The following is a 15,966-nucleotide window of genomic DNA, read 5'->3' on the forward strand; positions in this document are numbered from 1 at the left end:
TACAGTCTTGCAGTTTTTCATTTGGCTTTGAGGTTAATGTTGTCAAGGACTGTTCTGATTTGGCTTTGGAGAGTGTATGAGTTTGGTGAGTTGTTTGTTCATTGCCAAGTGCAGCCTTAAAATCAAGGTCGGATTTTGACTTTGATGCACGAACACTTTTACTTCTCTGTAGTTGGGATTGTTGGTTGGTACTGGCAGCAACATCACCATCACATTTTCTTGTTGGACTGCTCCCTTCTTGGTGCCCACGAGTGTCTTGGTCCTTATCACTGATGTTGTCAGTTTTCTCATTTTGTGAAGGACTGTTTTGTAAATCAGGCCTAGCAATACCCTCTTCATAATTATGACTAATATTGTTATCTTTGTCACTGTTTACACAGTCCTTGTTTATGTTGCACATCTGTCCTTGTTGTTCATTTGCTACAGCATCTTGGATTTGAGCTTCTTCTAAGACAACTTTTCTACTACCTCTCTTGTCATTGTCACTACTTCTTGATACAGAATTATGAACACTGCTGTTTCTTTGGTTGGCTAGGCTTTCTTGGGATAGCTTGTCTCTGATCAGAAATATATTGTTCTTAAGTTTTGGAAACTTGGTATTCTTTGTCAGTGTTTCCCCACTAGTGTATGGATGGTCACAGCTCAAGCTTCGTTTCATACTCACGGGCAAAAGACTATTAGAGTTTGTGTTATTATTATTATTACACAGTGATATACGTTCAAACAACTCCTTCTTCATTTTCACAGGCAGACTGAACTTGATACAAGATAGACAGCTCTTAATACTTGATATGTATTTGGTTGGAACCACCCGACCCTGGTCCAACCACATGTGCATTTCTGTTCGAAACATTTTGAAAGGTGAGCTCCGCAGAGAACGGGAACTGTTCGAGTTGTGTCGAGTGCGACTGCTGGGTTCTGCCACCATATTTTCTCCCCAAACAAAATCGCTGTTCAGTCACATCTTGGTGAAAATTTATCTCATCCCCCTTTTCGCAACTTTCGGAATTACCAAGCGTAGTCTGCCTAGAACATGGAGAGTAGAAAAACAGACATTTATGTAAAAAACATAACAACACAACCAGTATGATGTAAATGATGTCATAGTGTGGGTTGGGTGTACGTGTTGTGTGTGTTATTACATGGAAATAGAGACTGGCGTTGGTAAAGTTGGACCATCGACCATTCACGGACTTACCACTGCAAGAGCAGCTAAATAGAGCGATTTTCCACGAGATATCCACGTATGCACTAAGTTGGTTACTTGAATGAAATGGCTGTGACGTCTAAACTACCCTACCTACAGCTGAGTATTACAAATACACCAAAATTCAGCAGCTTCTCTCTCAGCTACGTATATTACTCAGTTAAAACAACAATCTCGTAGCGATCCGGTATCCTCGCGTGAATTCACGGGAATTTGAAGCCCACCTATTTCTTTGCATGCTGGGATACATTCACGAGGGTCAAGCAACATGGCGGCGACAAGAAGACTCGGAAAGGTAAATTGTTCTAAGAAATATCGTATCCTCTGCCATTTTGCCGTGTTAAACGAACAGACATTTCATTTATAGATACTCTTCATTACACAATTGCGCCATCCCCGTATTCATGTCTACGTTAGTTGTATTTCTTCTATATGCTGCCCCTTACCGGCATTTCCTGAATCGAATTTTGAAGCGGTTGTCATGTAATATTTGTTAAACGCCACCGTGGATTTCCTCCCGGAAAATGAAACAGGAAGTGCTTTCCCTTGGACGATATTCTTACGGAATGTACACGAGAGTGTGTTCAATTGCATTCATTGTACTGTATTGTATAGTTTCTTCGAATGTACCGAGTTAACAATGTCACAACTTGTGAAACTATTAGTGCCGTGAATTGGTGGTGCTTTATCGATCGAAATTGAAAACTGAGTGGTCATTGCAAATTTTAGAATTGTCACATAACGAAGATAAAACCCAAACTACGTGTTGCTCACGTGGTAATTGAATTATCTCTCACCACACACTCGTTTGTTAAGAGGTCCCTTTTCAAGTTTTTCTCCAATCTTGATTTTATTATTTTTTTCTTGGTCATCAAATTACGATTAGAAGGTAGAATAAACCATTACATGTAAAACCAACAGAACGGTGAACAGTTATACAATGTGCACTCTGCTCTGTGTTTGTAATGTAATTACTTGAACAATGTAAACTTCTTTACATCAATCTGTTACAATTCTACTTGTTCAAGTGTCAGGGCCTTTGTTTCACGTGGAATTTTTTTAACTACTTTTTGTGTGTCTTTTTTTGGGTCATACGTTTAGAAATGAATATTCCGACCTGCCAAATCATAAAATGTGACTGTGACTTTTAGATTATATAGATTCACAGTTAATTAGTTTGGAAATGAGACAGATTTAGCCGCAAGTTGGTGACAATGTAGAGTTCCATGTTTCAGTTACTTGTTGGTATCAATTTGGGGTTCCAATTAACATGCCATAATGCACATAAGAAATAAAACAATCAGTAAACAGTCTATAGACTATTATATAAACATAGCCTTATGAGAAACTGATCCCAAAAATATAATTCAAATTATGAAATATTTTATAACGCAATAGCAGATTGAAATAACATTACCACAGACTTTTAGTTCAGATGTCACTGTGTACCTTTCACCTTGAAGTCTATCAAAATCAGGAAGAAAAGCATAAAGAGGGTTGTTTGATTACTATATGACTACCTGGCCTGATTCCCAAATATCCAAAACAGCTGTCATGCAGTAATGCAATATCATGGAAATGGCACTTTACTTAAAGACTGTTCAAGTTGTAACATTTTTTTAATACTTAGCCTAAGGTGTGGTCTAACCATGCAGTGCCACTGTGGAACTGAAATGTGGAGTTTGATGCTTTTAAAAATGTAATTGATTGATTGATTGATTGATTATGTAGCCAGTTATGCTATGTATCAAAGTATACTGATGATGTGTTAGTAAAGTTGGTTTGTTTTACATGTGACAATGATAATATCTTACACAGTGTGTTTATACTTGTTTCAAATTTAATATCACCTATCAAGTGTTTACTGTAATTTTGTGTGCACTATCAAATAAGGAAATATTAGGTGTTTGTGAGCATAAAAAAAGTAAAATATCAATGATATTAGGTTTCTCTCAGCAGTTCATAATGTTTATTAATCTTAATGGGTATAAACTGGCCAATTAGATATTATTCCCCAATATTTTTCTTCATTCAGCTAAGGAAAATATGAGTGACCTAGTAAAGAGGGGGCTTTGTCACTATAAGTGACAACCCAAGTATTTTCCAGCTGAATTAAGAAAAGTATTGGGAATAGTATAATTATACCAGCACCAGCAATATTTTTTTTTTAAATCAGGGAAAGTAATGGCAATTTTGAGCTTTTTGGCTTGTATTTCGAACACAGCAGAGCCATTGATGTACATGTAGACACACGTTGTCGTGACATAGAAAGACCAGAGTATATATATTCCATATTTTTGGTTCAACCTGACTTGTGCTTGGTACGATACTAATTATTGCTGCATATTGACTGTTTACCTGTAGTAGTATTCTAATGGAAGATTATCAGGATTAGTGTTACAGTTAATAATATTTTCTAACCTTTCGCCACATATATTACAATGTAGTTCTGTGGCTAAAACTATGCTCTTTAGCCACAAGCCAAACTGATGTGGTGAAAGTGGCTAGATGTCTTTATTTACCTCTGTTTTCATCATTTTGTGTCGTTTGTTTTGTTCCGGGTGATCGCCGCCTTCCCACATCTGACCCTGTGTAATAGAAAATCTTGTTTGAATCTCGCACTTTTTGAATAGCCAATCAGGATAAGGATTACATTGACAGCTTGTGCATGCCGGAAAAAATTGAAAAGACAAACAAACAAATGTATTCACGGAGGATTGCAGTGACGACATGACCCGTCGGTGCACCGTCGTCATGCCAAACAATTTTTAAGATCCTTGCTTTTAATCAGATTGGCCACAAGCAATATGCATCAGCCACAGGGTACTGCGTTTCCTTTTGACCCTCAACCCATTTTTATAGTTCGTATTTTGATATCTGGGGTAATGGCTTAATACAACTAATGTTTATGTGATATTTTCTTTTTCAGGAACTTGCAGATATTCGTACCTCAGGTTTGAGATGTTTTAGAAATATCGAAGTGGATGACACTAATATCCTAAACTGGCAAGGCTTAATAGTACCTGTAAGTTTGACAATCAATTCTTATTCTACAAGGACTTCAGGCTGGGGATTATGTAGGAGGCCAGAGACATGTTATGTTTGAAAGATAGGCTTGAGATAGTGAGACCATGACAAGTTGCTTGGCTTTTGATTGTGTGATAAATACTTGGCTGGAAGAATTATTCAAGTAACATACTTGACATAATCATTTTTTCCCAGACATCAACTCAACCACTTGATTTCTTAGTTTTCACTGTGAATCACAGCGGAGTGTGATAGGTTAGGTTGGTGTAGTAAGGATGGGACTAGGGTAGCCATATGGTCAAGTAGGAAACATGGACACACACACACACACACACACACACACACACACACACACACACACACACACACACACACACACACACACATGCATGCACGCACGCACACACACACACACACACACACACTTACATACATACACACACACACACACACACATACATACATACATACATACATACATACATACATACATACATACATACATACATACATACATATATACACACACTGCATTTGAAAAAAAGCATTCCAGATAATTATTCAGAATTTGTCTCCGTGTTTGCTTCACTTGTAGTTATATACAGGAAAAAGCTTTAATGATCTTTCTCAATGGGATACTGGTATGCTAACTGACCATCCAGACAATGTAGAACATATCTACGTTCCTATATTACAGTAATAAGTATGAAACTTAAGAATATGCGTGTGACATGCACAGTTTGGATGATGTCTTATAAAATGAATTATACCGTCACAACACTGCATGAAATAGTCAACTGTAATGTAATTACATGGGATAAGTTATTAGCAGTTTACCCAAAGAGTAACCAGTCTGTGTTATTTTCTTGCAGGATGATCCACCCTTCAATAAGGGGGCATTCAGGATAGAAATCAATTTTCCAGCGGAGTACCCCTTTAAGCCACCTAAGATAACTTTCAAGACAAAAATATATCATCCAAATATTGACGAGAAAGGACAAGTATGCCTGCCGATAATTAGTCCTGAAAACTGGAAACCAGCCACTAAGACAGACCAGGGTATGTATAATGTTGTGTCTTCTCGAGGTGATCGTGCATGTATGTTCAAAGAATCACAAAAGTATTACTCCTGGCATGGACATATTGTGGTTTTTATGCTTCATATTTTGCAAAGCCCCTGTGGTGAAAACAATCCTTTCTGCCACTGAGTATAAAGATTACAACTGTCACAGAACACTCATGTCCTACCAGGGGTGCATTAAAGGGTACAATGCTGGCAGTGGTTTTTAAGGTATGGTTGCATGCATAGTAAACACCATATTAGGACCTAGAGTTATGGCGCAACTATCGATCGACTAGACTGAGATTGTAGTACGTAATATGGTCCCTGTCAGGACCAAGACTATAACCTTGTATACAGATGTGCAGATCTTGAAGATTAATATAAAAGTTAACTCGGATTTTAACGATAAGATTTGTATGTCTGTATACTTGACTAGTGATGACATGTAGTTGAACCATAACCTTTACGTATGTACCCATACTTCTACTCAATTTATATAGGGTGACACACATGTTACAAGGAAATCACTGTTACGGGTGCACTCCTAAATAAGATGATCAATATTCTCCTTGCAATTGATGTCCCGTCCTTTCCCTTTGCTTCTGAAATTTCATCGGTTTATCGTACAATACTTTAAACATATCTCACAGTGAAAACTTTGAATGGAACATTTTGTTTTTATCATTGTTTTACAGTAATCCAAGCACTTACAGCGCTAGTCAATGACCCCGAACCTGAACACCCCCTGAGAGGAGATCTAGCTGAGGAATATACCAAAGATAAAAAGAAATTCTTCAAAAATGCTGAAGATTTCACAAAGAAGTTTGGAGAGAAGCGACCAACAGATAGTTGAGATTGTAGTTGTAATGAAATTTATTTCCTTTTCCTATGGGCCCTCATAACAGTATATCGCACAGTTGTCAATCGCCCTTTTTTTTCTGTACCTGTACCCAACTTTCTGTCCTCTTTAAGGTATGATTCTATACAGTATGTTATTTGTGAAATGGACAGACACCATCAGGGTTAGTCTGTAGATTTTTGCAGTCAAGTAGTTAGTTCCAGTACCGTATATTTAGCCAATTATGTCGACAAGTTTAGATGTTACTTCCTGAATTCAGCCTGTGTCTCCAATATTCAGGAACATTTTTGTATTCCTTCCTCCGCTTCGAGAAAGAAACCCTAACCCAGAAACTTTTCTTTGAAGACACAGGCAAGATTGATAAAATCGTAAATTATTTGATAAATGCATATTTTTCTGTTATTATTTTGCATTTTTTGTTTTTTTTGTTTTTTTTTGTTTTTGACTTAAAACCAAAAAAAAAGTTGGAAAAGTAAATGTGAACTGCCTAGTGCTGTTACAGTATTTAGTAGTAGTGGTATAGTGTTCTCAATGTCAGCAATGTATAGGTATGATAACATATGATTATGCAATGACGATGTACAACCATGGTAATATTGACAACGAACAAATCACTGATAAAACGGAATGCATTTTACAAAGGAATGAGTGCAACTGTACGTCATTGGCGGGCCTTTCTTCTAATTTGTATATTATTAGCATAGATTCAAGACATTTCACAGGCACTGTGTGCTCTTGTATTCATTAAAACATGAATTATTTGAGTTTTTTTGATGAAATCATCACACTTTGCATTGGTGGTATTAACGCCATTGTCATGGTTACACTGAACAAGTTTTGATTGGTCGTTGAAAATATGTACATGTGTCAATGGTGACTGAGACACATTTGTCATGGTGGGACAGTAGCTTGGCTTAGTCGATTGGTTTATGAAATGATTTACACCTGGCGAAAATGACTAAGATAAATTTGTCAGGGTGCGACAGTAGCTTGGCCTAATTGGGGAGTGTTGAAAGGTCTATAAATGATTTACACCAGGCAATGATGACTTGCACACCATTATCACAGTGGAACACCAGTATTGAGCCATCAATCAATCAATAAAATAATTGTGGACATTTGGAATATCCACCAGGCCAACTATAAAGTGATGTTTTGTGAGATGTTTCCCTGCCTTAGTTCTACGTTGAAAACTGCAAGTGCTGGTTTATGTGCACTGTTCCGATTTTTTGTGTCATTTGAAAAGCAAGGAGTGGACTAGTGTATTTGTAAGTAGCTTTGTACCTTCCTACCAATTGTACTCTGATTAATCAGAGTTCACTTAGTCACTGGATTATTTTACATTATTCTTTGCAGATACTTATCAATCTGTGAATGTCATAGCAATTTATAGAGAGGGCTTTCTGTGTATCAATCATTTTGAAATGGAATTATACCATACAATTTTCTTTCTACAAAGCGCTTCTCTCATCAGTATGTGACAGTATAGCCCTCATGCCTGTCCTTTAATTTATCACAATTTAATCCAAACCTTAAAAGGGTCACATGTTAAAATCACCACATAGCATTTTGAAGTCATTCTGTGTAGCCGTGGTTAGTTATGCCAGGAATACATCTTGACAGAAAAGCAACTTGGTACAGTGCTAACATAATAGTGCAAGAGATTTAAAAGCAGCAGTGTGTTGTATTCTGGGGCTGGAAACTTTGATCAAAGCAGCCAGAGGTATATTCGAGAATTGGAAACTTTGATCAGAGCTGTCAGAGATGTACTTTGGAAGTGGAAATTTTTGATCAGAAGCAGTTAAAAGTTGGATTCTGGAACTGGAAACTTTGATCAGAGCAGTCAATAGTTCTGTTTTGGAGCTGGAAATTTTGATCAGAGCAGCCAAATGTTGTATTCGAGAACTGGTAACTTTGATCATAATGTAAAATAAATCAATGGCTGAATGAACAGTTTCACAAACTTAGTCTGTTTGATTGTATGACTGATACATGTTTCCTTGCATGGACTAATAAACGATTATAACACCTTATTTTAAGAACTGTGTAGTAATTTGTCAATACATGGCTAACACCCTCTCTACTTAATTTGTGGACCTCTTGCATGGACAATAACAAGCGTCACTGTATAAAGTTTTGAATTCTAGGTCAAAATGTGCCACAATAGTGCTGCTGAATTATACATTATACAAATATATATATATATGACTGTTTCTTTGAGATAATGAATCCCAAAATTGCTTTCATTATTTCAAAAGGTCCAGCTGTAAATTTTAATCTACTTAACATCTCAGTAGTAAATACAGGATCTGTTATTATTGAAGGTGTGAAAGTTTTCGAAATTTGGAAGAAGTGCGAAAATGGAGTTCAGCAATTGCATCAACACCAGACCCCACTGAACAAAGTACATTTATTGAGCTTGCGTGACATGCGATTGTCCCATACAGACAGGTTTTGTACTAGTCTGAATGCTGGGATGAGGAATGGAGTCAAAATCACCACAGCTAATTTTTGTACTGACAATTCCAAAGCCTGTGTAAAAGGGCATCAGTCACTATCAGACTTCAAATTGATTTTTCTGCATCTTATTACATGACAAATACACAGTGCTTCTTCAAATGAATTGAGTGTGTTTGTATGTGTGTGAAATGGAGCATGGTTTCAGAAAAGGGCTTTGTGGCGTTAACATTGTAACACAACTCTGTATAGTTTGTTACTCTTTCAAATGATTTTATATTCAACATAATTTTACTGTTGATAATGGGCAGTTTATCTACATTTCACATTGTACCAGACGTTTTTGATCAATATCTGCAGAATAACACCTCCAGATCACCCCCACCACATTTCAGGCTAAGTCACCATGTAGTTTTGGGGATATCAAAATTGAGATTCTTGGACCTCATTTGCACATCACTGATGGGATCATGATGTCGATGAATACACCATCTATACATCATCATTATATTTCATCCCAATCTGCTCATCAGTTTTGAAAATAAAGATTTTTGACTAAAAAAGACACATTTTTAGACCTAATTTACATGTCACATGGGATTATCATTTCATTTACAATTCTTAATCCACACATCCCTAATAACATTCCCATCAAATTTCAGATCAATCTGCCTCCCAGTAGTTTTGGAGTTTAATGGTTTTTTAAAACCAAACATCATGTTTTTGACCCAACACACATCTCTGATACAATCATTTTCATTTGAATAATTTTCACTCGACACACCCCAATGATCCAATCAAATACCAAGGTCAGGTAGTTTTTGACATTTACATACATACATTTACATGCAAGCATGCATACACATAAATACACACACCCAGACATATTTCACTATCCCCGTAACACAGGCCCTCAGCTCAGTTGTGCTAAGAACAGTGGGATTGGGGTGGGGGTGTCCAGAGCTGTGGTTGACTTCAAGTGAGGAATTGAACATCAAGAGCTGTCCCAGCTAGAACTACACAAATGGTGCTCTCTCATCCTGGAATTGGTTACACTAGTCAGTTCCTGACAGGGACCATATTCCATACTACAATGTACATGTATCATCACTATTCCAGTCTAGTCAAGGCCCTGACAATTGCACAGATTTCTGTGCTCCTTCCTACAGCGTTCATATAAACATGATTATGTTGTTGCATCCCCACGTGATTTTAGTTTAAATGGACTATAGGTGGAGTTGTGGTTGAACATTGGACATCGTCAAAACAGCTGTACCAAATGAATATTAATGAGTGGTGATGACAGCCCGTCAATTTGTGATGGATTACTACTGACATGCACAGTTCGCGCTTCACTCACCATGGGGTTGAACCCAATCTGATTAAAATATGATGCAGTGAAAGCGGCTAGATGCCTTCATTTACCTCTATTTCCACTCTTTTCATTTGTTTTGTTCTGGGTGATCACTGCCTTGTTCAACTATAATTAACGCCTTTCATCAGGGCCTTGACTAGACTGGGGATGTAAGTACATTGTAGTACAGAATACGGTCCCTGTCAGGAACTAGACTAAGGTTACAGTAACATATTGTAAAGTTCTCTTCCATGTTATTATCAAACTTCAAATCCCACAAAACATCAAAGTTAACAACTTTATTTTTTATTGCTGAACCTTTATTAAGAATGAAATCTAACAATTTATCAATAAAATACTAAAGGTTTCCAGTCAAGCAGAGCTCTCAGTAGACTGTAAGCTACACCATGTCATTACATTACACCCTTGTCGCCCCCCCCCCCCCTAAGTGAAACGGTGGCTGATATGGCAGCATGACATGTTGTATCTTACAGACCAAGTTCTAATGTCACTGATGTTCCAAGGAACAAAAGATTACTTAGACCAGTATTACAAATCTAAAGAAAAAAATATTACAATTTAACAATAGCTTGCACAGATACACATTACAATATAGAATATCATATTAGAAAATATAATATGGGCACGATATGCAAATATTTGACAACAGCTGATTGGCTGAATGAATGATAATGAGAATATCATTTTGATAACATATGAGATTGTGTTTGTAAACTGACTAGAAATGACAAGGTGTTTCATAATGGCAGTGAATAAAACATTGGGTGTAATGTAAGTATTGTCAATGTCTGTTGTGTGCAACTTATGTTCTCTCACAGTCTGTTGGCGTCGTTATCACATTTTACTCGTACCAAGTAGCTGTAACTGCAAGTTCAAGTTCAAGTAACTGCAAGTTCAGTAGTCATCATATACATGACAGAAGAGTTTTTTTATTCATTCAGTTACAAAATTTGATCTAGTGTCTTACTTATCCCAAGTTTTGATCAATACATTGAATGTGGCTTATTTGTATGATATCTGAATTCATTTGGGGAAAAATGATGTCACAAATCATGTCAATTTCTGATTAAACATGAAGTTTTATTTGAGTGTCTCCATAGTTACTGGATAGGTTTTCATAGTGAGGAACTTGTATGCTAATTAGACGACTGCTGCGCTGTACAAAAATGTTCATGTGATCCACTGCTAGGATAGTTCACATGGGAGTTTAATCCTCTCTCTACCTGGGGAGGGGAGGGGAGGGGAGGGGAGGGGGATTTGTTTGTACATGTACACAAAAAACATGTTGCGCAAAACAGGATTGAAGGTTTTGTCAGCTCCATCACAGTGAACAGTTCATCATCTATATGTTGAGTTGCTTCACCCTCACAGGTCCTGCTCTATATGAAAGGGGGTTGACCAATGTGTGAGGGCGCCCCACAGAGTTACTTTACTAACTTTTCATCATCCTATGTAACCAATGTTATTCATATAAAGGAGAATTGCAGGACATTTTCTGAACTCATCGCTACAGCTCTTCGGTCCAAGTAGTAATAATGATAATTCAGCTATGTTGGTGGCCTGTGAATCTATGTTTCACTGTTTAATCTATATAAAACACTGTAGAACTTTAAATATAAAAGATATCAGAGGTAGCACACAGACTAGCTGATAGACTTACAAAATGTCAATTCCAGTATATTTGGTATCCACGAAAAGCACACCAGACTGTATACAACCAGATATGGTGCTTACAAGGGTAGTTATACAAAGGGAAGGATCTAATCTTTGGCCTTGCCTTGTCTAGTATAGTGACATCATGACAAAACAATGAAATGAACATTTTACGAGTTAACTCCTGTAATATCTTCAAAATAATGTCGATATCTTGTAAAACACATATCAGTTTATGTGAATGGTAAAAGGTCACACCCACTTGGTTTTGTTATCGGAAGTCTTTTATTTGCATAATGAGGCAATCAGAAAGTTCCTGAGGTAAAAACAGTAGGTAGGTAGGTACGTGTACTTTCATGGCAAGTTGATCAGGTTTAGTTACCATAGCATGTGCAGACACACATGAGGTTTTTCCTAAGTTCAAAGGTTACAAAGTTCAGAGGGTACAAAGATAAACGAAGAAAACTGAATTTAAAAATATTAGTAAAAGTTTATCTAATGTTATTTATGCCTAGGCATGTCAAGAATCATTTCGTGAATGTCAATCAAAAAGATGATAAACCAAAGTAGAAATATTTTGACCATAATTTACATAATACTGAGACATATTTATGTCCCCTCTGATGCTTGGTATAAGTTTCATTGTTTTTGTTGTCTTTTCTTTCATTTCATTGGTGCATGGTAAATCCCGTAACTATGGCAACAACTAAAAGGTCAACGTACTTCTACTTTATAGGCAGGAGGACAATTCATATTCTATGTTCAAGTGAGACATCAAAAATTACACTACAGTTCAACAAATAAAAAGAAAAAAGACGACTTTGGGGTCGTAAATTGAACTTAAATAAGACCCTGAATTTGGATAACTTTGTTCATTTTCTTGGCTTCATTGAACAAAACTAGAAGAAATCTTGAGCAGCAACACTCTGCTGTAAATAGTCAGCATACAACTTTTCCTGTAAAAAATATTAAAATATCAGAGTTAGAAAACGCAAAAGACTTGTAACTTACAGAGACAAAGTATGGTGTCATTTATGCTGATGAACACAATGGGAATAATGTATGTACCAGGGAGTTCTTGCATCGGTGCCCACATACACATTCACACACGCACACGCACACGCACACGCACACACACACATGCATACACATACATACACACATACATACATACACACACGCGCGCACATGCATATATATATCCATACATACACACATACATACATACATACATACATAGATACACACACACACACACACACACACACACACACACACACACACACACACACATGCACACACAATGTCTATTTCTACTGTAATGTAAAACTCAAAACTTAAGTGTATAATACCTGTATGTACATTACCATGTGATCATTCCAGTACACAAAACCACTTGAATGCATGCAGTTATATTTTTATGAAATTTGTTGTTTCAGATAAATAATTATAATACCAAACCCAATGACAGTGGAGTGTCAGCATGGGTATACTCAGTGTATTTGTACACAAGCTTGCAATCTTTTCTACTATATTCTCAATCTCTTATTGTTTGTGAAACTACTGCCACAGATAACTCTGCGAGAACTCATTGACGTGCAAATGTTCTTATAATGCAACACTAGTGGCACTCGTATAAATTACTGGGGGTGAGAGGGGAGAGGTGGAGGTGGAGGGGGGTTAGTAACATGTAACATAACATCTGAGACAAGATTTACCTTTGTTTTCTTGACATGGTTTTGTACATAGTCTCTCTGCTCTCTAAATTGCTTCTTTTCTTTCCTTGACAGTGTAGACTTTAACCTAGTGAATAGAACAAGTCAGAGGTATTAATGCTAGCTATACACATAGAGCTGGTAATGTTATCTTCAGAACACTCAGCAAGTATGGTACTCAACAATCCTAATAATTCACGTCGCAGTAGCTTTCATTCTGTCTGATTTTATTCTAGAAAGTAAGACATTTCTGTAAGCTTGGTCTTGTGTTGTGTGCCATATTTGGACCAATGTTCCTAAAGCTACTTGTAAGTTGTACATGCCATGTCAGTAAGTGTAACATTTTGTCGTTGAGGGCGCTATAACATGAGTCACACAGCAGTGTGGCAGTTTGTACTCGATCCATATGCACAAATTCATTAAGGAATCTATCAACTAATTACCCGCCGACACTTCATTGCTTTATTATAAACAGATTGTACTAGTGTGATATATTACAGCCAAATTTCATAATGTGCGGTAACCTTTTTGAAAATTGATAGTGTCTTAAACAGGGGCAATTTTGTGTTGGTGTTAACAATGTGAGATGCATGTACTGTAACAGTTATGGTAAGTCTTACAAGACTCTCACTTATACAGAATGAGAGTGACAACACATTTACTGAACAGTATTTCTGTTCTGACTAAAATGGCACTCTATATGACTTCATAGGTATCCCACCGGACCACAGTTTGCGAATGTCCATTTTTAGCACATTTTCTCTAGAGAGCTGTAAACTTAGCAAACCACTGTGACTATTCAAGTTCGAACTTGGCAACATGCTTTTTTTACATCTCATACCAGCTTTTTTTTGTTACAAATTACTTAAAACAAAATACACACACTGATGGCATGTAAACATAAATGATACATATTATCTTTACTGTGAACACAAATCAACATGTTTGTTGGATAAAACAGGAAGATTCAAACACAAAATGCTTTATTTATGTTTACAGTAAGATAAAATGTAACATTTCTTGTGCATGTGTGGTATCAGTACCTGTATTTTGTTTATGTAAATTGTAATAAAAAATGTTGTACAAGATGTAAAATACATGTTGTCTAATTGAAACGCCATAGTTACTCTGATTTGGAAGTATCACGAACTTGTATTGAATGAATTTGTTGGTTTCTATAACGACTATCAAAAAACTACTAAAAAACAACACCTAAAATTTGATATCAAAGTTTGTTTTCTAATTTTTCTAAAATCATATACAGCGAATCAAACCAAGCAAATTTCAGCTGTTTTTTTTACAGAAAGGAAAAATGATGTATACTGTACCTTGAAAACCTGGCCAGGACAATTAGTACAAAGGAGATGATGAGGGCTGCTGCCAAGATGTACAATTGATAGTCACTTGGTATAGAGTCTTGTAACTTGTGCAAGGGTTTCTGTAATAAATAGAATAGCTATTATAATGCTGTGGCAGGTAGAGTTTGTGGGGGGTGGGGGGTATATGCAGGTGTGTATCTGTAGGTGTGTAGTTGTGTATATGTATGTGTGTTGACCCAAGTGTAAATTTGCATAGATGTACATTTATGTTGTAAATATGCCACATGTAGTCATTTGAAAGATAAAAGATTGCATAGTTTGGCCACTAGGGGGCGCTGTATACAAACAGAATTTTGACATGACATGTTGGCGCCCATGTAGGCAAGAATCGTTGTGCTGTCTGTATCATGCTATGAAAGTCATCTTTTCCAAGTGTTTCAAGACAAAATAGTATTTTCAGTTAGTTTACATCGGTATGTATGTTTTTGTCAATGATATAATATTTAGGAACTTGTGGAGTTCTTGTATATAGTTTGCAGACTGCTTCTAGTGTACTTCCAAGTGATTGGCAGCCATGATGAAAATTTAGCCGTCATTTCTTTTGATCTACGATACACTCACAAGATGTTTCTGTAGAGAAAGTTTTCCTTTTATATGATATTGGTTGCAATGTTTAACATAACCTGAAACAGCCTTACCAAGTAGACCTCTTTTATCGTTTTAAAAGTGTCGTTGCCGAGGGAGTTTACCATCATTTCTTCAGGCAAATTACTGAGAGCCAATGCTACGCATATCAGAGCTGGAAAGAGACATCCCAGGATAGAAAACAGACAACTTTTACCACGGGCTCTGAAGTTGAATGACTGTGCAGCACTGCGAATATACAACATACATGATAAAGTCACTTCCTTGTTAGTGTGTGAGTGTGTGTGACTTGGAAATAAAAAATCTCCTCAATTTTTTCTGTTACTTTGTTCAAAAAAACTCACACTCATTCTCAGTTAAAATCAAGAAAAATATCTGGTGTCATCTGAAAAATTCTTTATACATGTAAAAATCCTAATTTATTATATACATGTAGTTATGTTCTTTGTTACACAACCAAGTTACGTTTCGGCAATGTGACTGTTGCCTTCCTCAGGACAAACTAAGGATGATTACTGTTCACCACTAGATGGCAGTGTTGTGAATAAATTGTCCCAGATGTGAGGCAGTCTACCCAATTTTCTACATCCACAGTTTCTGAATTCTGAATACAGTCCACTGCTTTCAGCAACCATGATAAAGTACC

General features: G+C 36.6%; 2 protein-coding genes across 2 annotated transcripts in view; one reads left to right on the forward strand and one right to left on the reverse strand.

Moving 5' to 3' along the window:
- Positions 1–1,434: 1,434 nt before the first annotated feature.
- Positions 1,435–8,171, forward strand: LOC144449061 (ubiquitin-conjugating enzyme E2 L3-like). Its single transcript, XM_078139473.1, has 4 exons — positions 1,435–1,502; positions 4,137–4,232; positions 5,107–5,293; positions 5,993–8,171. Exons 1-4 carry the CDS (start codon positions 1,476–1,478, stop codon positions 6,148–6,150), a joined length of 468 nt encoding a protein of 155 aa, XP_077995599.1. The 5' UTR covers positions 1,435–1,475; the 3' UTR covers positions 6,151–8,171.
- Positions 8,172–10,406: 2,235 nt separating this feature from the next.
- The window catches only part of LOC144449060 (uncharacterized), a 50,045-nt gene continuing 44,485 nt past the window's right edge, over positions 10,407–15,966 (reverse strand). Inside the window, exons 8-11 of the mRNA XM_078139472.1 lie at positions 15,374–15,548; positions 14,685–14,794; positions 13,360–13,444; positions 10,407–12,597 (exon numbers count right to left, since the gene is read on the reverse strand). Coding sequence (XP_077995598.1) covers positions 12,541–12,597; positions 13,360–13,444; positions 14,685–14,794; positions 15,374–15,548 — 427 coding nt within the window. The 3' untranslated portion in view covers positions 10,407–12,540. The remainder of the gene's footprint in view (positions 12,598–13,359; positions 13,445–14,684; positions 14,795–15,373; positions 15,549–15,966) is intronic.

The sequence above is a fragment of the Glandiceps talaboti genome, chromosome 18 (genome assembly GCF_964340395.1).
Source record: "Glandiceps talaboti chromosome 18, keGlaTala1.1, whole genome shotgun sequence".
NCBI lineage: Eukaryota > Metazoa > Hemichordata > Enteropneusta > Spengelidae > Glandiceps > Glandiceps talaboti.

Excerpts from the sequence above, each read along its gene's own strand:
- LOC144449061 (XM_078139473.1), top strand. The coding sequence starts at position 1,476 with ATGGCGGCGACAAGAAGACTCGGAAAG. Across the intron at positions 4,233-5,106 it reads GGCAAGGCTTAATAGTACCT|GATGATCCACCCTTCAATAA; the intron begins GTAAGTTTGACA and ends ATTTTCTTGCAG. Across the intron at positions 5,294-5,992 it reads AGCCACTAAGACAGACCAGG|TAATCCAAGCACTTACAGCG; the intron begins GTATGTATAATG and ends ATTGTTTTACAG.